At 45.1% G+C, this 25202-nt stretch overlaps 2 protein-coding genes across 11 annotated transcripts in view; one reads left to right on the top strand and one right to left on the bottom strand.

The window, feature by feature from the left end:
• The window catches only part of LOC125721441 (uncharacterized), a 90364-nt gene extending 84269 nt beyond the window's left edge, over positions 1-6095 (top strand). For 3 of the 8 annotated variants that reach the window (XM_048997352.1, XM_048997358.1, XM_048997349.1), the window contains one exon: positions 5467-6095. Coding sequence is in view for 3 of the 8 variants with exons in the window: in XM_048997360.1 (XP_048853317.1) it covers positions 4775-5446 (672 nt within the window). In the remaining 5 variants the exon portion in view is untranslated. Of the gene's footprint in view, positions 1-3493; positions 3895-4347 lie in introns of those variants that run through there. The other 5 variants (XM_048997361.1, XM_048997357.1, XM_048997354.1 and 2 more) reach the window with 3 other exon arrangements.
• LOC125721414 (NACHT, LRR and PYD domains-containing protein 12-like) overlaps positions 1-25202 on the bottom strand; it is a 269652-nt gene that overhangs the window by 204403 nt on the left and 40047 nt on the right. The gene's annotated exons all lie outside the window — the stretch shown is intronic.

Raw genomic sequence — 25202 nt, 5'->3', positions numbered from 1 at the left:
TCTTGGGGAAAACCAGTGAGAATCCACTGTGAAACAGCACTGCGCAAATTCTCATGTGTTCCTAATGACAAGGGCAAGACTGGTAATCAAACTAGCCTCTCAGCAGGAGTGTTAGTGTAAAAGTAGGGCTTATTGACACAGATAATAAAGCTTGTTAGAATGCGTAACATAATTATTTAGCTGGGCCCAGAAGAGGTGAGAGCTCCCCTAGTGGCTACAGGAGTGCATTTTCCCCAAAGCAGGTATAATGGATGGTGGTCTTATTGCTTTTAGACCACAACTTGGGATAGAAGAACAAATCAAATTATTTTCCTCATTTAATATTCAGATTTTAATTGGGCTTAAATTTTAGAACACAGTGTGTTCTAGGATGGTACGTTATGGATATTAGTCTCTACCACATTCTAACGCTATAAATCCAGACCTTTTCCTATGTTTGATTTGGTGGCTGCCAGGCGTTCTGAGTAGTATAGTGACTATGGTAGGCGTGTGATTCCCTAAGGAATTTTTTGTTCTGTTCTGTGTGGCAAATACATATAATGCTGACATTTTTCCTGGAAGATTTGGGATTTTTCATCCCGTGCCTTAAGGTATTTCTCTCCAGCTCTAGGGAGTCTCCCCCGAAAACACCAGTCACTCACTAGCCTTACACTTATGCTTGCTGACTTATTCAACACCATGAATGGATTAACAGAAAAACAGAAACCTATTAAAAGGCTGCACCATATCATGATATGCAAATAAACATCCAGCATCATTGTTTCACAGGGAAGTACGTTATTTATTGATAATTATAACCCTAACCCTTACTTCTCAGCTTGACAAACATAAGGTGCGGCGCGTGAGCATGTGAACTGGTTGAAATGCAAGTGTCTCACAGTCAATGCATAAGACTTGAGAGCCCTGACTTTACTTATATAGCCCACAACATGTTTATGATTCATAAATTAATCTGGCCAGCAAATCGGTCTTTCATTTTCCACAGAATAAAAAGAACGATAATGTTATCCCGCTGATAATTGCAGGCGCGTTTCACCCCCGGCACTGGCTGGAGACACAGGCAAAAGGCATACAATCTTACTGAGGTACAAAAATTATTCCATCTACTCTGCACTTCTGCATAACTTCCATCATAGTGCCAGTTTTTGTGGTCAGCAAGTTTATTACTGTAAGCGCCTCCATAGTAGTGCCTCTGAGGAACTGAACCGGACTTCCGATGGTGTCTCTCACATGCACATCATACATATATATATATATATACACTCACTCTCTCCGGGTCTTTCACATGATATGTGGTCAGCCACTATATGGGAGGGATATTCAGGCATAAATTAAGGGCATATTTACAAGCCGCACTAGTGTACCTATGTAACCGGTCATTCCCTGCCTATACTCTGCATTGTGTTTTGGGGTGTTATCAGGTGTGTGTGGGGTGAAGGAGGAAGGGATATTACAGACGCCGTTGTCGTTCCTGGATTTTATTGAAACTGTTGGGAACAATAAGGAAAGGGGTAAACTTCATATGCTCTGGCCCTCTCGCTCTCTCTGCACAAAGTAAAACAATGTATATACTTATGTATAGACGTGTTTTCTATCCCCTGCTTATGATGAATAATAAATCAAATATAATATATAATATATGGGTCATAATTATACAATTGATTTACTAACTCGGGGGACCCTGCCACTAGATCCTCACCTCTTCCCACGTGTGCAATACACCAAAGGGAAGAGGAAATGAGGTCGGGACCCTTATAAAGGGGAAAAGACAGAGGGAGGGGCGATGCAGGACAAAAGCATCATGGGAAAGTTTAAAGGATATTGTACCCATCAGGTTAGACAGAAGAAGGAAAACAGAATCTTGTATAATTATAAATTAAAAGTAAAATAACAACCTGTTACACGTCACCTACACTTCAGACTTCATCCTCAAAATCAAAGCAGTATTAACACAAGCAACATGTTCCATCTCTTAAATCCAATCTAACATTTAAAAATAAAGTCTGTTTCAACTGGACTTTTATCTAAGAAAAACAAACATTTTATGTTCGAGTTGTTATAAAACTACTGAAACAAATAATTGGCTATACTGCAGTTCCGTTGTCTTGTTTGGCACCCTAAATTATGTCCTGCATTCTGTGGAAACAAATGAAGGCTGAGGAATGTTACGTAACACAGCTAGAATGCAAAAACTCTACCTGGTGTAATTCAGTGCATAAAACCAATGGTCTTAAGTGTGGTGTCTTCTTCGTAACACTCCCTGACTTTTGTATCCATGACCATGAGATAGGGTGGGCTGCTTTTCTTCCTTCCTTTGACTAGTATTCCTCCCTTTCCTCCCAGCCTTGGTTGGTGGGTCAGGCAGCATCACCTTCTTTTAATAGACCCAGGTGTCATTTATCTTGAAATTAGGTTCAAGTGCAGAAAATGATCTAGCAGAAGTCTTAGACAATCTCTGAATTACAGAGAAATCTGATTTATTCTGAAACTGTGAGAAATTGTTCATCTGTATTTTGCTGCATTGCTAATTGTTGATGTGTGTGCCCTCCTTGTGCAGTAAAGGGGAGATCACATGCAGAGCTGGTTTTCTGTAGTTTCTTAGCCTGAATTAAAATAAAATATTCTCTTCATATAGGAACCAAGTCTCTGGCTGGAAATTTCTACAAAAGGTCCATCTTCTTTTGCCGTATCAACACTTAAATGAGAAAAGCAGACAGGGACAGTATAGGTGACAGCAGTGACTGTCCTTCCATGCCATCCATATGTACAAGGGCTATGACCAGAGTACACATGTACAAAAAATTATATATCAAAAGCAAGTACCTTTGTTGAAACGTGAAGGTAATCGTTTACAGCATAACAATTCCATCCTAAAAAAAAGAATTTGTCTGTGTATTGCCTAGGAACTGCTACAATGTTAAAATGGTAAATCCCAACCAAACAGAGCAAAAACTGACACGTTATTTAAGAACTGAAAGAAGGAGAAAATTGAAAACTTTCTTCGAGGGATCAATAACATATATGTTTTGTTTCCCACGGTCCTGTTACTAATTCAAATCTTAAATCCTGTACTTTGATATTTTGGGCTGAATGTAATGACAGCAAACGTAACAGCTGCCTCAATGCAGGTGAAGGCAGCCCAGAGGGTCCAAGAGGTCAGTGGTCAATTACTGCATAGGGATCAAATCTGCAATCAGAAAATTACTGCATACATGCCTTTATATTACGGTCAAGCGGAGAGTCAGAGCAGTTTCCATAGAAACAACGTAAACAAACTTTACCGTTTGAAGCACAACAAACTCTGAGTGAAAATGGCGCAGAGGTGAGTAGCTTGTTAGCTCTCCAAAATGTCTTTGAATTCTTCAACTGATGTTGTGCTACTTTGATTATTTAGCCTTTTATACTATAATGACATAGTAAATGTCTATAATACAATAAAAAACATTACATTTTTTTTAATATTACATATTTTTTAACGTCATTTAAAGTGCAGTGGTTTTTATTGCTACTGTGGTTGCTAATATTTAAATAATGACAGACTATTTGGTTAGTAAATTCATCTCAAACATGCTAGTTTAGTAGGGCTTCCCAACCTTTCGATGTCCGCGGATCGGTTTCCGTCGTAGAAAAGTGTCACGGATCGGTAAGACGGCGGTATAATTTGGGGGTTCCCACGCCGAGCGGCGGGAGATTGACGGTGTATACGGACATGCGGGGCTAATGGCGTATTTCCGTACATCAATACGGGCAGCTTTCTTTCCAAAACGGCGCGATCCCCTAATAAACGGGACGGCTGGCTCCTCTACCCCCGGTTGTCTGCCGCCCGGTGCAATACTCCGCGCGGACGGTACCGGAACACCGACCGGAAGTTGGGACCCCCTACTGTACAGGGTGGTAGGTAAATTGTTAAAAAAAATTGGGGCATTACTTTCGGAGTAGGCTAGATGCTTCTAAGTTTATCATTACATCTATTTACATTGTTACACAGGATTAACACTTTCAAATATTCTTAGCTTGGTTAGTGTTAACTCAGTTCTTGGTAGTATTCATCTGGGTATTCATTTGATGTGGAGCACAGTTGTTTCGTATTTGATTCTAGTTATAATTTGGTGACATTACTGTTTAATATGCTATTGCACTTACAGTATCGTGCATTTTACAGTAGATTTTTTTTGCAATCTTGCTCGCTGTTTCTTTTATTCTTTCGTTTTTATATATGTGAACCCTGTAATTATTTATTATAATAATTATAACAATTGTATTTTCTGTATGGTTGAAGAATTTCCAGCTCTTTATTTATTTTATTATCTCTCTTAAGTGTTGGTTAATCTCTCATTTATTCCCCAGAGAGCGAATTGAGAGAGCTGATCGATGGACCAACACCCAACACTGGGAAGCCTGGAACCTGTGGGATGAAGTGATCAACTGGGGAGAAGGTGTGGAGGAGTTCTCACCAGTGACACTCCCCACTGTCCAGGCTGGGGGGGTTAAGGGGGGATTGGGGGGGTCTACTGATTTGGGTAAGGGAGGGGAGAGTGTGGGAAAGGATGGACTGCTAGCCAGCACTAGTATTTCATCTCAAAGTCTTCAGAGTAATTACGGCCTTTCATCTGAAGACTGGGAAATTTATAAAACTTGCTACCTTAACAAAAAAAAGAAAGTCAGGAAGGACCGGACAAGCCAGGGGGAAGGTGAGGTAAGGGGGCAGAGTAGTGAGGAATATGTGGAGGTACCAGAGTGGGGAACATTTGAGGGGAAGGCCTCCAGGGTTGTGATGGAGGGGACAGAGGCTGGTATTAGTATGATGGATATGCTAAATGCAGGTGAGGAGAATGGATGTGAGGTGGGAGTGAATGTGGAGGAGGTTAAGGGAGGAGAAGGGAAAAGTACAGGGAATGCTGTGGAATATGTGGTGTCACAAGTAGGCAGAACTTGGCTAGAACCCATCCAGGAGGAAGACCTTGAGGAAGATGAAGAAACAGATGAGGAGCTTCAGGAAGCAGAAGACACTGATGCTGCCACAGTGGACAGTTGGCAGTGCATGGCGGCATATGTAGCCAGAATATGGCTGCAGACTTTACAGGAAGATGGACCTGAGGAAAATGAAGAAGCTGATGTGGTATTCCAGCAGGCAGAAGATGCTGATGCTACCACACTGGTCAGGTTTCAGTGTATGGTGGCATCTGAAGACAGATCACAGCTACTGACTATACCAGAAGAAGGACCTGAGGAAGAGGACGAGACTGAAGTGATGAAGACAGATAAAACAAAAGAAGATGCTGATGCTGCCGAGAAGATCTACAGTGAAGAAGTATCATTCCATGTGAATGCCGAAGATCTTCCTGAAGATGATACTGAGAAGAGCCACAAGAAGAAGAAGAAGAAGATGAAGTGGTGCTTCTTCTGCTGTCCCCTGCCCTTCAGAAGAAGTAGCAAGAGACAGTAATTATAAGGCTGTGAATTCAGGTTTAGAAATGACTTAAAGCAGTAATATAACTGCATTATTGACACCTTCACAATGCACTGTAATGCATCCATAAATATATTATAGACATGGGTATAAATATTGAAGAAAAAAAAGCATAACACATTATAGCCATGTTTATTATGGATTAATGGCCGATATAATGTATTATGAAGATATTTATTGTGTATATATAGATCAGAGCATTCATAATGCATTATCAACATAGCTATAATGTGTTATGCCTTTGTATAAGTATTTACAGCCGTGTTTTTAATACTTTTATAAATGATTTATAAGGCATTAATTGGGTATGTATAATGCAGTTATATGACTGCTTTAAGTAAAGTTAAGTAAAATGTTTATTTTCTTTTTTTTAGAATACCCGTGTTAGAGCCCTGCATTGGGACTGGGATCCCGCGGGACCCAGCGGAAGGAGATACTGTTTAAGTGTTAATGTAGCTAAAAGATACGATAGGATAAGATATGCTAAGTTAAAATATAAGATAGGCTAAGACGAAATATATTAATATAAGCTAAGTAAAAATATAATAAGATAAGATAGGTTAAGCTAAAATATAATAAGATAGGTTAAGTTAAGATATGATAAAATAGGCTAAGATAAAATATGATAGGCAAAGTTAACATATGATAAGATTGGCTAAGTTAAAATATAAGATAGGCTAAGTTAAAATACAAGATGGGTTAAGTTAACATATGATAAGGTAGGCTACATTAAGATAAGAGATTTGCAATAAAACATATTTACTTTTCAAACTGTGTCTTTGTCATCTTTTCAGTGTTGTGTCTGTCTTGGTTTGATAATTTTGCATCGTTAATTTATATCTGACACTCTCCTAAATGTCAATAAGCAGAGACGGAGGAATGGGAGGAAGATACGGTTAAGTATAAATGATAAAGTATCAAAATCACAGAGCTACCTTATTTTGACGCAGAGAAAGTAATTTCAGTGTTACTACCACATATGTGTTAATGGCTGCAAATGTTGGTGTTACAAGTGCTGGTAAATAACGCGGCGTAAGTTTAACTCCGGTGTGGTTCTGAAAAACGCGCCGTCTTCTGCCTGCTGTCATTCGGCGACCGTATAGGAGAGGATTCTGGTAAGTAGCTGGTAAAGTTGTCATTTAACGTAATGCTAACATCATCACACACCTTACGTCCTTTATAGTTGTAGTCCGGTGCACTCTGTATCCATGCTAACTAGCTAGCTAATGTTAACATGACGCAGTACAGTCTTCCAGCTTGGGGATTCCCACCCCTGTCCGCGGCCAGTATTCCGCTGGGGGGTTTGCGAAGGGGTTGGTTGAAAATGCAAACGATCCCTTCATGTTCATGCGTTGTGTTCTAATATGAAAATAAAAGATAACTATCAAATTCAATGTTTATGTCCTATTATACTAGATAAGACTGTAAAATAGTTTGCCCTGCATATGGATGCCATGCAGTCAGAGTATGATCAAGACAGGGTGTGAGTGTGGAAAAAAGACAAATGTAACAGTATTTGAGGGATGGAGGGATGAGAAGAGTGGGATGGAAGGAAATGTAAGGAGAAGGAGGTTCCTCGGAGCTCCGAGATGTGTTTGGCTGTAATAAATCTGAAATATAGCTATATGACATAGTTTTTGATAACACCAGCATTTATTTTTTAGGTTTGTCGAGCTCCGTCAAAACAATTAGAACGAGTCCATTATGTAACTGGAACCCCTTTCACATGTAAACACAGTGACGTGCTACAGCCTTGGTTTGTTGTCTGAGGCTATGATACTGACCACAAACACATTCACAAATTTCACTGCACCAATCACAGCATGTGCAGGCAGAAAAATGATAGCAAAAACATTCAGCATTAAACTCTAAAACCTTCTGTAATGTCTGTGTTCATCCAGTGGACCATAAATTAAAAAAAGCTTTCCTATTTCAGTTTCTTTCAGATGTTATAAGGTAATAAATAAACAATCATAATAATTAAACCATGTATTTATTACTGACTATCAGACAACTTCAACAAGTTACCAAATGGATGCAAAATCAAAGATATTCATTTGCGCCTGGCACTAACCATGTATTCCTTCACAGTACTAAGCCATAGAAAGGTCCCCAATGAAACCCCTGCATTCCTGCATCGCAGATACTCTAATCTCAGCATTTATAAGATTATATTTGTACTACCTGCCAATTTTTATATTAGATGAGACTAAAAATTGAGAAATATCTATATGCACAAGTAGTTTTTCCTGATAAGAAGGATGATATCAAGACTGTCAGCATTTACAAATTGAATTATGACATATCTGAGTAGCCCAGACTGTCCGGAAAACAAAGCCGTACAGCATATGTGGCTGACTAATGTACATGCAGTGTAATAAACTTATAATCAAATGGATAGTAGAACGCTCAATAATGGACAGGAGTCAAAGGGTAAATAAGGTGCATCATGTGGAAGAGAATTTAGGTGGCGTTGGGGTGCATTGTGAGTTTCATCTGGTAGCTAGAAGGGAACAAACAGGGCTTTGGGGGGGGGGTGGACTTCTCCTGGGGCTACATCGCTCTACCTTTTTGTAAAATGATTTATATTTTTAAAATCTTTTCTTCTTACACTATAATGGCAGGTTTAGGACTAATACAGTACAGTCATAACCAGTGTCAGGGATTCTATGCATTGCTACACAGAGACAAGTCCAGATATTGAGCCCAAGGCTAAAATTGTGGTTTACTTACAAGTGCACTTTGGTGGGCAGTGGGGGTGTTTGTCCTTCTCTGCGCACATTTTCCCCTCTTTTCCTGTCTTCTCCTCCGCAGCCCTTCCTCCTTCTCTCTGTTGCTCCTATATTCCCTCCCCTCCAGTCATCTATGTTCTCCTTCCTCTGTGGTCTCTCCTCTTCTCCCATTCTTCAGTTATACTGCCTTCTCCGCTCTCCCTGTATCCCTCCTGTCTTCTGGTCCTGTCGTCTCTTCTCCAGTCATCCCCTGCTTCTCAGTCATCTCTGCATCTTTTCTCTCATTTGTTTGCTTATTCTTTGATTGTTTGTGTTATTCGTTAACCCACCACCCCATGCTGGATGAGTCTTGATGTTTTTTGTTCTTTTTAAAGTTAGGCTTCTTCCTTTGTTTTTGTGCCATATCTTCTGCCCTCTTCTGGTTGCGGCAGTGCATGACACGGCTGAAAAAATAGGGTTTATTACAACACACACATCAAAACCAAAAGGATCAGGATGGATCCAAAATAAACAGCAAATGACCAGTAATGAACTAAATGATGGAATAAACACAACTAGAGAACTATATACATACATACATCATACAGCTATAATGAACCATGAAACAACAGAAGCAGAACAGGCACTTAAATACACAGCTAACAAGACACAATGCAGGACAGTGAGAATCATAACCAATAACAAGGACTGAGGACAACCCAGGAACAGGCGTTACAGTTAAACAGCACTGGTGAAATCAAAGTGACCTTTCAGCCACATGGTCAGCTCTGCATCGCCCTCTGCTGTTTGCATTAGAAGCTGCTTGAAATTCCCACTCTCCTTACCAACACCTCGAAAAGCCAGGCCTTGCCGTGCCAAGTGCTTAAGTTCAGAAGATTTTTCCTCACTTGCTGCTGCTCTTTCCAGCTCATCTGAAGGTTGAATATTAACAGGATTGATCTTCTGAATCCATGTCATCAGTGCTAATCTGTGGCACTGTCTGTCTTTATGTGCACTGAATTTCTCCAGTGCCTTTTCCAGTTTCACATGCCAGTCTTCACAAGAGCTGAATGTGTCTTTCATGCCAGTTTAGACATTTGTGTTACAAATTATTTTGCACAGTAGAAACAAAGAACCCCCCTTAAGACGAGGGGGGCTGTAAGGGAGCCCAGTGTGATCTTTAAACCATTTCTCCTGAAAGCAGGGTCTCCTGTTTGATAGACGTGACATTTACATTTGGCTGATTTGGTGAAGGTCCAAGCTCCTCCCCCCTCCTCCCTAATACACCTTCATCTTCACCTGCCTGTCTGCTCTCTCTCTCTCTCTCTCTCTGTCATTGACTCACACTCAGTCTCCCTGCTTAAATGCTGTATCTGAAATACACACCACAAGCCAAACTAAGAAGCATATTAAACTAACATCAGGATCAGGCTGCTGTGACGTCATTATTCACTCTTAACCATCAATATTTGCTCCTTTTCTCACTCCCCTCCATGTCACCTGCATTTTCTGCCGTCAGCAGCCTCTTGCTGTCTCTCCCTCTTCATCTTTACTCTCAGCACAGCAGAATTTGCATGAAAGCAGTTATCAGTAAACAAGTGGTGTTTCTTGGCATGATGCTCAGGAATGGATCTCTCAGGATTTGTTATCTGAATGGGATGATTAATATATGAAGAACCCTTGACTCACATACTGTATACGTCTATCATCTGACTGACACTAATTATCTCACTGTCTCTACTTTCCTGTGGTTGCCCAAAAACTCACGATTGTCACATTTCCTCTTCATGATGACAAGCTACTCACTGTGAATAAAAGCTGACTGTAATAAAACTACCTGCATTTAAATCATACATTAATGACACAAAATACCTTAAAGTATTACTTACTTACTTATTTTGCACAGTAGAAACAAAGAACCCCCTTTGGGGGGGGGGGGGGCAAAGTGAAAGTGATGTGGAAAATCGCCTCATACCACTGAAAGACATGGGGATGGGTGGTGCTAATAATGGTACTGCAGCCAGCCAGTAGGGGGCGCTTGACATTTAGGGTTTTCACCTTTTAGAGATGTTATGGTCTCCTTGTTTTTTGCAGTCAATGCTTTGATCACAGAATAAATATTAAAGAAGTGAGCACTTATGTCATGCTGTAGTAAGATTAGTAACACACTGCTTCAGATTTCAGTGACCTGATCTCTGCTTGCAAAGAGCCTGAGATGGACCTCAAAGGTTTAAATATACATTTGCAGATAAATGAAATGCTATGTGGCCCAGTGGGTGGCGCTGTCTGGGGATTTTTTACCCCCATTACTGCATGTTCGTACCTTGTTTGTGCTGGTTTGCCTGCTGTTTCTGCCGCAGGTGAAAAAGCATACAGGCAGCTGAACCGGTGTCTCTAAACAAGCCATTGTGGGTGCAGGTCATAAGGCGATTTCCTACTGCACGAACTTGGCCCAACTGAAGGTCTTAGGAGGTAGTTCCTGAACCATTTTTTAGTTCCAAAAAGAACATACTTTTTTCTCGACCAAGACTTACTGGGTGGGGCTTATAGTGATAAACTTTTCCTATTGGTTGACCACAAGCCCCAGCGCCAACTTGAAAGTTTCATGGAAATGCAGGAAAAGAGAAGTGGAGCAAAAATTGAGCAGATGGAATTTTTTGTAGCTCAGTTACACTAAAGGCATCAATGAGTAACTTTTTTGCTTCTGTCCCCATAGTTCTGCATCTGAAAATGCGATTGATAATGATTAGTGTAATGAAGAAGTGTATATTATGGACACTGGACTGGAGCATTATCAGATAACCTCTCAGTTATCCTTGTGTGAGAAATATACACAGTCACATATTGAGATTATATTAGATGATGTGGTCTTGATAGTGGGGCGGCATGGTGGTGCAGTGTTGCCTCACACCTCTGGGACCCGGGTTCGAGTCTCCGCCTGGGTCACATGTGTGCAGAGTTTGCATGTTCTCCCCATATCGTCGTGGGGTTTCCTCCGGGTACTCCGGTTTCCCCCCACAGTCCAAAAATATGCTGAGGCTAATTGGACTTGCTAAATTGCCCGTAGGAGTGTGTGTGTGTGTGTGAATGGTGTGTGAGTGTGCCCTGCGATGGGCTGGTCACACATCCTGGGTTGTTCCCTGCCTCGTGCCCATTGCTTCCGGGATAGGCTCTGGACCCCCCGCGACCCAGTAGGATAAGCGGTTTGGAAAATGGATGGATAATAATAATAATAACAAATAATGATGATAATAATAATTGCACTGTGTCCAATGACTGCCAGTTACTGTAAACAGTAAAGTACACGTAACTGGACATGTCTGTATTATTTTGGTTTATACTTATTAATCCATTAATTCTAACTTTTGTACTTTAAATGGACAGAGTACAGTTATTATTATTAGGAAAAGTATTGTGAGGGAACGCAAAACTATTGAGAGGAAACACAAAACAATTAAAAATATATTTTCTCACCCTGACATCTAAGGGACTCCATATACTGCAGATGATCTATAGAAAAAAATCACAAATACATCACACATCACAAATACATCACATGTACATTTTATATCCCCTACTCCTCCTGGGGGGTGATGCCTGGAGACCTCAATCTATCAAGATATCCAGCACACCCGGCCACATGTAACGTCGCCACCACCAGTGACGTCCCTGCATCCAGCTCACCGTTCTGATCTTCCATGTATGACCCACTGCCTTACCTCTGGTTGCCTGGCAGTTGGAAGAAGACTTGGCATCGGCATTGGCTTGTCATCTTCCTTGCTCTCCAGTTATTTCCCAAATCTTATGATTGGGACAATGTGACTTGGCCCATCTCTGGCACTTAACCATCTCTCTATTCGACTCTCCCTACCGGCCCCTGGAGGTTGGGCTCCCCCTTTGAGTCTGGTCCCTCCCAAGGTTTCTTCCTTCTAGGGAGTTTTTCCTTGCCACTGTCACCTATGTCTTACTCACTGGGGGCTTTGGGTGGGGAAGCTGTAAAGCGCTTTGAGACAATATAATGTTGTGATAATGCGCTATATAAAAATAAATTTGTTTGTTTGTATCACTATCAACAAATATGTGGTTTTATTTATGATGTATGAAATCAAAATTATTGGGATGCAAAGCATAATGGCTCTTCGCAATTTTCTTTTAAACCGTAATCATAGGCTAATTGATTAAACATAAGTATTGATTTTATTTTGAAAGACCACTTTGTTATGGAAGGCCATTTGGGACTTAACATCTACTTTGACGCCCATGTCAACACGTCAAACAAATTACGTCTTAACACGTATATTATTTACGTGTTAAGCCATTCGGACATCTTAACACGTCTTAAAACTGCATGTTAATGTGGCCAATTTGAACCTCTAAAGACGTTTGTACCTTTAATGCATCTATGCTATTGGTTGGCATAAACGTACACACCCCTTTTGACGTAAGGGCTATACGTATGCAGTACGTGCCCTGTACGTTGTAGTCACGTGGTCTCTACGTTCAGCCATGTGAGTCCTACGTTGTTATTACGTATAGGCAACGTATGTATTACGTGTCAAACGTGACTGTGAGGTATTCAGCACAGTCCATTTCTTGGAGGGGTGAATCACGGGTTTATTTAAACTGGCAGAACAGTTATCTTTAAATCTTTACAAAGTATAACTGGCAGTTTTAACATTTAATGAAACTGGAGCAAAAATGGTAAATCTGGCTAATATTGATTTAATTGCACTGGTGTCTTTGTGGTGAACAGTGCAGATGAGCTAAACTTATCATTTTGATCACTTCCTGTTTTGCATTAACACCAAAAACTATATATTCAGCAAGGAAACGTATGTAGTTATTCATTTATTTGTAATAAGGAGTTTATAGTGAACGGTCATAGCAACAGTATGAATGGCATCAATAATTTAGCTGCCTTATATTTTACCGGATGTACGTCGCATAGCCATTCTAGATATCTGAAATGACAATTGTGGATAGGAAGAATGTCATTGTGGATATCTGAAATGCTCTCTTTGACTAGGAAGAATTGAAGTAGAGATATCTGCAATACATATCCAGTCTAGCGATTAAATGTTAAAACTCCATACTTTTGCATGTATTGTTCCTGTGCTGCAGTATTAAACTATTTTAAAATGCAAAATAATTATTCTGTGACTGCATTGTTAATTGTTTTCCCACGTATTTTAAACAAATCTAATAAAAAACTGTAAAAACATGGAACAGATCAGGCACTGACAGTCAATCAGCCACCAGAGGTCATTATCTAGTGACCGAGGAACATATTTCTCTTCTTGCAATGACTGTCTGCAGGGCTTCCCCTCAAAACCGATAAAGTGGTAGCATCCAATTTTAAACATGTTAAGACGTTCAGATTGGCCGCGTTAACACGTAGTTTTAAGTGTTAAAACGTCCGAACGGCTTGTCACGTAAATAATGTACGTGTCAAGTACATTATTTGCTGACAATTACTTTGACAGCTGGGAGGACGACACAGAGTAGATGAATTGATCATATTGAGGGGTTGTGCCATTGCCTTTCTCTGTCCATGTCCTTGTGTTCTACACCACACCTTTGTTTCCTGTAAACCTGCGTTAGGCTCTTTCTGTACCTTTCCGACACAGAAACCTTTTCATAACATGGATTTATAATTGTCTTCTCACTCGAGTATGAATGATGCTTAGATATAATCTATATAATATAAATTTGATATATATTATATATGTGCACCCCACAGAAATCTCCACTATTGTAGAGATACATATGGTCTCCATGCTTTTCCTAGAGAGCCCAGGCATAGAGAAGACACAAAATAATCAGTTTTCCACAGCATTTTCCTCCAAGCCTAGTTAAACCATAGAGACTATACCATCTCGCGTAGTCACTGGATAGCATGCAAAGAGCCATTTCTGTGGTTTTTGTTCTCTTGCCCCATTCATCACAATCGCGGTGGATTAAAAGAAAAAGTCAAAAACAGAACTGTGTCATGCTATGTGTAATAGGATTGCAGATTAGCTTAATGGACAGTCACCCCCGTTTAATTTTTTTTATAGTTTTTCTGAATGCTTAAACACTAACAATGATTCCTGTAAAACTATTAATAGTTATAGCAAAATTACTCACTGTTTTGCACTCAGTTTGCACTTTTGTAACACACAATTTGCAAATGTGTAAATACAATCCACTGCACAGCACTCTTTTTGCGGAACTGTAAACACAACTCACTGTTTTACACACAATTTCCAAATGACCAACACACTCCTAGTAAAACTATACACATTTGACGGCTATTGTTTACACTATTTTGCCAACTGTCTGGCCACACTGTCACATGTGAAAACGGTTTTAGATAATTAGTTCACTTTGCTATCAGCATGAGCGCTATAAATAAGCCACAGGTACAGTAAGCTTTCAGTGTGGAGAACAATGAAGGTGTCACGATCGGTCGCGGAGGTAAGCGGCGATCGTGCGGGAAAACGGGTAAGCAGGATGCAGGCAGGCGGAATACGGGGATTAACGAGGGTTTAATCAATAAACAGGGAGCAGGAGACATGTAACGCCAACTAACATCAATGACAGACAAGGAAAACTGGGGAGACCAGGACTTAAATGCACAAGACTGATTGAAAGCAAACGGAAACAGCTGGGTACAATTCGGGAAACACACGTGGGTAAGCAGGGGGCGTGGCACACAGGAGGAACGGACGAGCCGGGCGTGACAGAACCCCCCCCCAAAGGCGCGCTGCACCAGGCGCGCCCGGGAGGAGGCGAAGGATGGGACGAGACCAGGGAACCAAAACCTGAAAAACAAGAACCAAAACCATCAACGAGGGACAGGGAACAAGACAGACAGGCAAAACTGACACAAAGGCAGAAGCCAAGACAGGACACGACACAGGACAGGAAAAGCGGACAAACAGACCAGAAAAGGGGACACAGAGGGAACAGGCGGGACAAAAGGACTGGGAGTGAACGGAGGGAACCCAGAGGGAGAAGGAGGCACAGGAGGAGCGAAGGGACGAGGGACAAAGAAAGGGGAAGCAGAGACAGAAGGGACCGAGGCAGGGAAGAAGGGAGAGAAGGCGGGGGAACGAAGGGGAGCCCGAGGGACACCCAGCGGGCGACGGGCGGCAGCCGGAGGGGACGCAGGCGGCCGGGAGGCCGGAGCCGGAGGGGACCCCGGAGGGGCCAAGGAGGCTGGGTGAGGGACCCGCGGAGGGGCCAGGGAGGGAGCAGGAGGGAGCACCAGGGAAGGGGACGAGGGAGCAGGAAGGGGCCAGGGCGAAGGCAAGGCGAGGGGGGGAGCCGCCGCAGGCGGCGACGTCCTCCGACGAGCCGCAGGTGGGGGCCCCGCAGGCGACCGAGGAGCCGCCGTCGGGGAACCCCCAGGCGACAGACCAGGCATCGGAGGGGGGAGCGAGGCAGGGCGACGAGGCACCGGAGAGGGACCCGCAGGCGACAGCCGACCCGGAGGGCCAGGACCCGCGGGCGCCAACCGAGCCCCAGCGCAGGCGAGGCAGGGCGAGCCAGGGGGCAGGGCGGGTGGGACCCCCGCCTTGCGTCTGTGTCCCCTCCCCTTGCGGGACACAGACAGGCCGACCCTAGGTCGGGGTCGACGTCGCCGGGGCGAGGGACAAGGAGTTACAAGTTTTGTCCCCGAGGGGTCGCATTCCAGCTCCTCCACCTCCGAAGAGGGAGGAGCCAAGATGGAGTCGTCCGGGACCACCTCGGGGACTAGGGTGAAAGGAACGCGGTCAGGGACAGGAACGCGGTCAGGGACAGGCCATGGAGGCGCCACTGGAGCTGGAGCTGCAGGCGGAGGGGGCGCCTCTGGAGCTGCTGCAGGGCGGTCAGGGACAGGAGCGCGGTCAGGGACAGGAGCTGCAGGCTGTGGGGGCGCCTGCCCGGGGGCTGCAGGTGGCTGCAGTGGGGGTGCCTGCCCGGGAGCTGCAGGTGGCTGCAGTGGGGGCGCCTGCCCGGGAGCTGCAGGTGGCTGCAGTGGGGGTGCCTGCCCGGGAGCTGCAGGTGGCTGCAGTGGGGGCGCCTGCCCGGGAGCAGCAGGTGGCTGCAGTGGGGGCGCCTGCCCGGGAGCTGCAGGTGGCTGCAGTGGGGGCGCAGGGACTGCTCTCCGGAGCGAGATCAGCCTCCGGAGATCCTCGGCCAACCGCTCAAGGTCTCTCAGAGGCGAGGTAGGGGAGAACGTGGCGAAATCCTGCCCCAGCTGCGCGGCCAGTTGTTCCCCCTCCGGGGAGCCCCGTGTAGCAGGTTCCTCCATCACCCTCCAGTACAGCCCCTGGAGGGCAAAGAACCGATCGGCGATGGCCAGGGGCTCACTCGGGACCTCCAGCTGGGGCGCAGCGCATGGGAGAGGCAGCGGCGAAGAGGGCGCCTTAGGCTGGGGGGCTGCAGCAGGCAGAGACAAAGGGATCCCCTCCGGGGTCGCTGCTGCAGAGACCGGCGTGGCCCCTTTAAGACGCCGGGGCACACGTGGGATGGCGTCCCTCACCGCTCTTCTCCCTCCCCAATTTGTCAGCCGCTCGGGCCGGTAATCACACCGCTCGAGGGGCGGCAGCTGTTCCGTGAGGAGGGGCTCCAGGTCTGGGAAAACGAAGGACCCGTCCTCTTCCTCCTCATCCGGAGCCCAGAGCCTTACCAAGGAGCAGGGACCCAGACCGTACGGTCCCAGGTCGGGACCCAGGACGAGCTCCTCCTGCTCTTCCTCCTGAGGGAGCCCGGGGCTGGAGAGCGAGCAGGCGCCCAGATAAACCGGCGATGCCTCCGGGATTCGCCTTCCCCTGCGTCTCCTTTTCTTTGTTGGGTCTGTCATTCTGTCACGATCAGTCGCGGAGGTAAGCGGCGATCGTGCGGGAAAACGGGTAAGCAGGATGCAGGCAGGTGGAATACGGGGATTAACGAGGGTTTAATCAATAAACAGGGAGCAGGAGACATGTAACGCCAACTAACATCAATGACAGACAAGGAAAACTGGGGAGACCAGGACTTAAATGCACAAGACTGATTGAAAGCAAACGGAAACAGCTGGGTACGATCCGGGAAACACACGTGGGTAAGCAGGGGGCGTGGCACACAGGAGGAGCGGACGAGCCGGGCGTGACAGAAGGGAGAAGGAAGACTGAGAAGAGTGAGAATTAGAGAAGGGCAAGGAAGAGGATGAAGACTATGAGGTGAATTTAGAGGATGAGGAGATGAAGAGGAAGGAGGAAGGGTAAGAAGAAATATAATAACTGATGTCATCAGAGCTACAACAGTGGATCATGTGATCAACCATGGAATGACCCTGAGGGAAGCTGGCAAACGGGTTCAGCCTGACCTGAGCCGCTACGCTGTAGCAGGCATCATAAGGACGGTTCCAAATGAGAATCGGTTAGTACAGTTACTTCACAGTACATTTTGTAATAGTACTAAACTCTAATGAGAAACACAACAATGCTGTACAGGTAAAAACTGAAAAGGTTACTCTACAGACCTGCTAGACATCCAGAATCTGGGGGCAGAGGAAGAATGTTCACTGAAGAACGAGACACATATAGTTAATATGGTGATCACAAATAAATCCATTAGGCTACGAGAAATACAGCAGCGTATAATAGAGGATGACACCACCTCCCAAAACATGAACAATGTGAGCATCTCTGCATTATCTCGTGTACTGGCATGCAACAGAATCAGGATGAAGCACATTTACAGAGTCCCTTTTGAAAGAAACAGTGAACGCGTTGGCATGGCAGGAACATTACTGGACACGGTGCCATAACCAATGTCCCAGGACAGCGTGGTGGTAACATAACTATGTGTGCAGCTATAAGTCAGAACGGTGCTGTTCACCATCATGCAACCCTGGGCCCATGTAACACTGCACACATTATTACATTCTTGGACAGCCTACATCATATGCTCACTAATGTTCACAGACCAGTTATGTCATCATATGGGACAATATTAGTTTCCATAGGACTGCTTTAGTTCGCAACTGGTTTACAGTCACCCACTCTTCACTGTACTCAACCTCCCGCCTTACTCTCCATTCTTGAATCCGATTGAAGAATTCTTCTCTGCCTGGTGCTGGAAGGTCTATGACCGTCATCCCCATCAACGCATGGCTCTTTTACAGGCAATGGAGGAGGCATGCGAGGATATTGACCAGGCATCATGTCAGGCCAGGATAAGGCACTCCAGGAGAGTTTCCCCGGTGCCTTGGACTAGAAAGCATTGCATGTGATGTTGATGAAATTCTGTGGCCGGACCCAAAGAGACGACAAGAATGATTTTTTTTCTCTCTCTCAGTGAAATTGTATGTTGTCTTATGTTTCTTTTGATGCATGTGAATAAACATTCATACTTGAAATTTGAATCTTGAATTGTGTTTACAGAACTATTTATGAGAAAAGTATGACCTCAAATTGACATACCTTGTGCACAGAGAAAGCAAAAGCCAGATGTGTTTTCCGTTCCTACCATCAGTGTGTAGTTGGTGCATTGTTTGGTTATTAAGATGATGGTTTGTGTTAACTGATTGGTACAAAAATACCATTTTTACAAAGGTTTGAAGAGTTAAGCTGGATATATTAGTTTTTGCAAGAGACCTACAATGTTTTGCTGATTTGGTGGTTTTTTTATTTGTGTGAAGAGTTTTTGCAAAATAGCCAGTAGTTACAAAAATGTGTTTAAGCCATCAGAAAAAAACATGTGTGCTTTGCTGCACATCCATCCATCCATCCATCCACCCATTTTCCAAACCGCTTATCCTATATTGGGTCGCGGGGGGACCGGAGCCTATCCTGGAAGCAATGGGCACGAGGCAGGGAACAACCCAGGATGGGGGGCCAGCCCATCGCAGGGCACACTCACACACCATTCACTCACACATGCACACCTACGGGCAATTTAGCAACTGCAATTAGCCTCAGCATGTTTTTGGACTGTGAGGGGAAACCGGAGTATCCGGAGGAAACCCCACGACGACATGGGGAGAACATGCAAACTCCACACGCATGTGACCCAGGCAGAGACTCAAACCTGGGTCCCAGAGGTGTGAGGCAACAGTGCTAACCACTGCACCACCATGCCACCCACCAGAAAACCATACATGTTCTTAATCTCAAAATCTGTTCATCGTTTTCCCAGAAGGTGGCAGCACTTCATCACTGCAACCTTGGACAAGGATCGCCGCACCTTTTCCTGCATTTGGAGCTGTTTCATTCCCTAATTTTGCGACTTAACAGACTTTAGGCCGCCCTTTCTTTCTGTATGGGACTGCTGCAGAGTGACGGCCTGTATTCTGGTACTCATTGTTTGCACTCTTCATAGATTTCAACACTCAGATTCTTGGTTAGATTGGGGTATTTTCTTTTTGTTTTCCGTTTATTTGTATACCAGTGGCTGCCTCTATTGATCTGGCTGACTAAGATTTGATTGGTCTGGGGTGGTGGTGTTCACACTTTCACCGTGTGCAGTATAGTTGTGTGGGGATCAGTGTGGTGGGGCAGTTGTGTGTGTGTGTGTGTGTGTGTGTGTGTTTAGGGGACTCCATTCCCCTTTTTGATCAACTTCACCGGACACCTGTTTCTTGCTTGGGTTTTGTCAGCCAGTGGCCAAAGGCTGGTTGCTGGTTAATTTTTTAACGTCGTTGATGCTAAAGCGCTTGTCTTGTTTCTTGGTTTTATATTTTCATCAAACTGTTAATAGTACAAACACGTCTCCAGCTCCATTCGGTAAATGAACTTGTCTGCTCTTAATTTAGAGTAATTTTTCCTGTGGTGAAATTCCCCAGGTGGCATAGTCGTGTCCTTGTACTACTGACCGCTCTCTGCCACAAACACTTTACCCTAAACCTAAGCCTAACCCTAACCCTAACCATAGCCCCAAACGTCATGTCCTGCCACCTCCCTGACGTGGCTCTAATAAGCCATGCCTGCTGCTCGTTGGTCTCGCGTCTCGTTCCATCCCTCATGTTAAACACTCCCAGCTACCTCCAGTCTGTTGCCTTGTTATTCCTGTATAAGTGCTTCCTGGCCCTGTGTTCCCCATTGATGTGGTGCCCTCCGTGTTGCTCGTTCCCTAGCCTCCCATCTTGATCCCAGTAAATCCCAGTTTATTGTCTGACAACACCTGCTCCCAGAGTCGTTCATCCTGGCACCCATCAGACTGACGGAACTCGACAAGCCCCAGTAGGTTCCCCAGGTCCCTGCAGCCGATCACTGCTGCTTGTGTCAAGCATACCTAATGTCGCTGGTTCAGGCCGCAGTACATCTTCCCCAGAGAGAATGGCCCATCTCTGACGGAGGGCATAGCCGCCCTCTCCCCGGACTCCCAGGTGGAGGGTGTGACAGCTATAGCGGAGATCCTCAGGGCCCTCTGGAATGGAGTGAGTGTGCTGAACCCCGCAGAGGTGGGGTGCTCTGGAGAAAAGGAGCCCGCCGTCTCCATGTCGTTTGCCGTAGGGCGACCTGCGTCCTCATTGTCACTTGAAGTCTGACAACATGACGCTTCTCTGGGATTTACTGTGATCCCCCTGTTCGCCAAAACATGCTCCCCAAAGCTCTCCAGCACAGAAGAACAGGCTTCACTCCTAGTTCTATGGTTGTCAGAGTGCTGGACCACAGTAGAGGTCGGATATTGCTTCAACAAGGTTTTATTGGAAGTCTGCACACAATACAGATGTTTCCTACCGTCCTTCGTTCCAATTAAATGTGGAAACGTTTTGTCAGCTGGCTGGACAAGACCCTACTGCCTCTTTTAGTAGTACACATAGTAGTGAGCAGTGGTGACTTAATGGTTAGGGAAGCGCACTTGTGATTGAAAGACACTGCATCTACAGTATCTGGCCCAGGAGAGCCAGCCGTTGCAGTCGTTACATCCGCACTTAAGGCTCCCGGCCCAGAGAGGGCCGCTCAGGCCGCACCCACAGTGTCCAACACAGGTGAGGCTTGGTTGCCTCTAGGCTTCTCATAGAATCTGACACGGTTCCCTGGTAACCAGCCGACACCTGCCACACTGCTCCATAATGTCAGGCCAGCGTCCACCTCTCTGTCCCCTGATGCCTGGCCAGCACCCACCTCAATGTCCCCAGACGTCCAGCCGGTGCCCACCTCATCTCCTGACGGCCTGCTGGTGCCCACTTTCTATCCTGACGTCCCATGGGCACATGCCTGCAGGCTGCCACCAGCCCAGAGAAGATGGATCCAGAGGATGTCCTGCTGGACTGCCCTGGGTCCTGGTACGTGGTCCCTCCTTCATCCCAGACTCCGGTTACTCTGGTCCCATTTTCTTGGGTGGTCACCAGTATCAACAGGAGTCCAAGAAAGCGGCAGGCAGAATGTCTGTCTCCCAGAGAGGGTTTGCCAGTCTCTGCTCTTGCCCTGTATGTCCCTTGTCATCTTCCTGTTCCTGTCCTGTTGTCTCCTTGCTGCCCTACTGCTCTGCGGTTCTCTCATCACCTCCCAACCCCTCACGTCCTCCAGCCCTGCTGGCCCCCCCAGACCCTCTGGTCCTGTGATTCGGCAGAGTTCAGCCTCACCTGGAAAGGGGCCTAGGAGGGTCCCCAGCCCCGAGTCTTCACCTGGCTTCCCTGGATGCCCCATGTTATTCCTTTTTGTGCCTCAGTGTTTGTCTTGTTGCTCTGTCCCGCCTGTATCTCTCCTTGTCTTGTGCATCCTGTGCCCCTGTTCTTGTTGACCCTCCACCTCTCCGTCCTGTTTTGGGGTCTGACAGGACTGCTGTACCTGTGGTTCCTAGCTTTTCCTTTATCCGCTCCATGTCCTTAGTGATGTCCTGCAACTGCTCTTATGTCTGGTGTTGCTGTCTGTCTAGTGTTCTGTCTAGTCTTGTCTGGTCTTGTCCTGTCTACCATCTGTTCTGTCGTCCCCTGTCTAGTCCAGAGTCCAGTCTGGTTCCATCCCTGTTGTCTAACCCCTTTGGACTTCATGGCCGGAGCGCATGCTTTTGGTGGGTTGGGGGGAGGGGGGGGTACTGTCACATTAAGCAATGCCATTCTTATCCACTATGCTTGTCCATTTATGGGTCAACGCATGTTCTGACCATCCATGCTCTCTGCCTCCCCACATTTCCAGGTGTTGCCCGGGGGGGGGGGGGGGGGCACCATCTGAGCTGGAGTCCTGGTTCTGTCCCATGGAGGGGTGACACTGCGAATTGGACCTGCTAACTGTGTCATCCTGGGTGCAGCCTTGAGTGTCACCCTACACAGGCCAGCGTGGAGAACAGGCTTATTGACAGACTTTAATCACACCTCACACCTGGCCTTTAGCAAGCAGCTCCACTCTTTTCTGTTCTCAGTAATATTAGTCTGCCGGGGGGGTTGGGCAGCCAGTTGTCCATGGACCCCCAGAGGTCTTTTTTTCTCCTTACTTGGGGTTTTTTGGTTCCTCTCCTCCGTTGTCATCTGGCTTTCTTTATTTAATATCTTTCTTTCCTTTTTCCCGTTGTGTATCACTCTCTTTAATGATGTTGTAATGTATGACTACACATCTATGTAAAGTGCCTTGGGACGACTCTGTGAGGCACTATATAAAAATGAAATTAAATGTCCCGCCTCCTCCCTGACGTGGCTCTAACAGGCCATGTTTGCTGCTTGTTGGTCTCACGTCTCGTTCCAGCCCTCGTGTTAAACACTCCCAGCTGTCTCCAGTCTCTTCCATCATTAGTCCTCCATTTAAGTGCTTCCTGGTCCTGTGTTCCCCAGTTCGATCACTGATGTTGTGCCTTATGTGTTGCCGGTTCCATAGCCTCCCATCCTGATCCCAGTAAGTCCCTGTTTGTTGTCTGAGAAACACCTGCTGCACGAGTCTTTCACCCCGGTGACCACGACACCAACCACCAGTGATGTCTGTGGAGCCCAGAAATACCAGCCTAGCTGCACTAGTGCCCAGGCAGCACCTTGACAGCAGCATGTTTGCATTGTTATATTTGCCTCACTTGTTCACCACTTTCAGCAACAGTATCTGCTATGTACTAGAACTGTAATCATATGTGAGTGAGTCTGTCTGCTTTGAAGGAGCAGAGATCCCAGCTCCTTACTGTAGGTACAGGGCACAGAAACGGGTAAATCCTGTAAGGTAACATTCTTACAGTCAGCATAGATCCCAACACAGTTCTGGAATATGAAGTTCATAGTCAGTCATAATTTTGTAGCATTAAAATGTAACTTTTACATAAATCCTAACAGTATGTGTGATTGTGGGGGGTGTGGGGTCTCGGGGTATAACCTCTGTCTCTTGGCTTGTTTCCTGTCCCTCCTGCTGTATGTGTGAAGTCTGCATGTTCTTCCAATGTGGGCTTTCTCCTCCTACTTTAGAGAACATGAAACCGTGATCAGCCGATTGGGATCTCTAAGCTGCCCTTAGTGTGAGTCTGTATGTGTGAGTTTATGCTCTGCTATAAACTAGTATCCTGTCCATTGTGTCCCCTGCCCTGTGCCACCTGGGACAGGCTCCAGGCTCCCCACCCCCCCGTACAGGATAAGCAGTAATGCAGGACGGCTCCACACTGTTCCAAAGAAATGGCGCTCCAGCTCCCTTCAGGACTTCAGACCAGCTGCTCTCACTTCACACCTCCAGGCTTGTGGGTGTGGTTCCCACTCCTGGTTCTGCATGTACAGCTTTCATATTCTCCCCGTGTTCCTGTGGGTTTCCTCAGGTTTCTTCCTGCTGTCCAAGATCATGCAGTTTGGTGAATTAGTGTCACTAAATTGTCCTCAGCATGTGAGGGAGTGTTTGCCCTGTGATGGACTGGCATCCCATCCAGGGTGCCTCTGCCTTGTGCCCTGTGCTTCCTGTGATGTGTGTGTCCCATAACCCTGTACTGGATAAGCGGTTATTGGAATTTGTTGGTATGGGGCACTGATTGTAAAGGTAGCAAACATTTTTGTACTTGCCACTTTTTCAACATTTAGTGCAATTTTCTGACATTTAGCTAGAAGTCAATGGTGTTGTGGATTATCAGGTTTTTTTGCTGTGTAAATTATGTTCAAAATTGTTTATCATATGTAAATATAAATGGTTTGTCTATATATAAATATTAAATGTAAATGTTAAATATAAATATTAAATGTAAATGTTAAATGTAAATGTGAATATAAATGTTAAATATAAATGTAAATGTAAATATAAATGTTAAATATAAAACTTAAATATAAATATAAATGTTAAATGTAAATATAAATATAAATGTTAAATATAAAACTTAAATATAAATGTTAAATCTAAATGTTGAGAACGTATGCAAATTAGCCACGCCCATTTGTGTAAAATGGGCGGTACCAATGAGAGCGCAGGTTAGGGCTGATGCGGGACAACATGGCGAATTCTGCTCACTTAGAGGCCATAGAACGTGCAGTTTTGGCAGGTGTTCGCGCTGCATTACATGGTATTGCTACACAGCCGGGAGCAACATCATGTACACCTTCCACTGTGACATCGGGAAGCTCTGAATGTACATTGTTGTGTTTCTCACTTTCACAACATACATCCAACAGACACCAAAGTAAAGTTAGCAATGTCTTTACTCGGAATTGTACTGCATCGCATGTCACTTCTCAGTGTAGGACTATATAGTTCTCTAACTCTGCGTATTCCTACGCTAGCCAGTCTGTATGTTAATTATTGTGGTACATACCAGAAAAGTAGTTCCTATATAATTAATGTGAACATAACATTTCCTCCCTTACAGCATTGATGTCTATCTCATATAAAAGGAAAACGAAACAATAATATACCCCACAACTACAGTACTGGCAATTACAACTTTACAATTACAACCAAATAGTCCTGAACACTTCGACATTCGTGCTGAACACTTAACACACCTAACACTCATTAAACATGGCAAAAACAACGCAATGCATTTCTATAGGTCCAGTCTTTGGGGAGGATGATGAGCTCTTTCAGGATAGCGTCTCTCGTGAGGGTCAGAGCCCTGAACAGGAACCTCAGGAATACCCGCATTAACAAGTGCAGCATTTCCATGATCAGGAGGCGGCGGCT

The sequence above is a fragment of the Brienomyrus brachyistius genome, unplaced genomic scaffold, assembly GCF_023856365.1.
Source record: "Brienomyrus brachyistius isolate T26 unplaced genomic scaffold, BBRACH_0.4 scaffold33, whole genome shotgun sequence".
Taxonomy (NCBI): domain Eukaryota; kingdom Metazoa; phylum Chordata; class Actinopteri; order Osteoglossiformes; family Mormyridae; genus Brienomyrus; species Brienomyrus brachyistius.
This window is presented reverse-complemented; position numbering and strand designations above follow the sequence as displayed.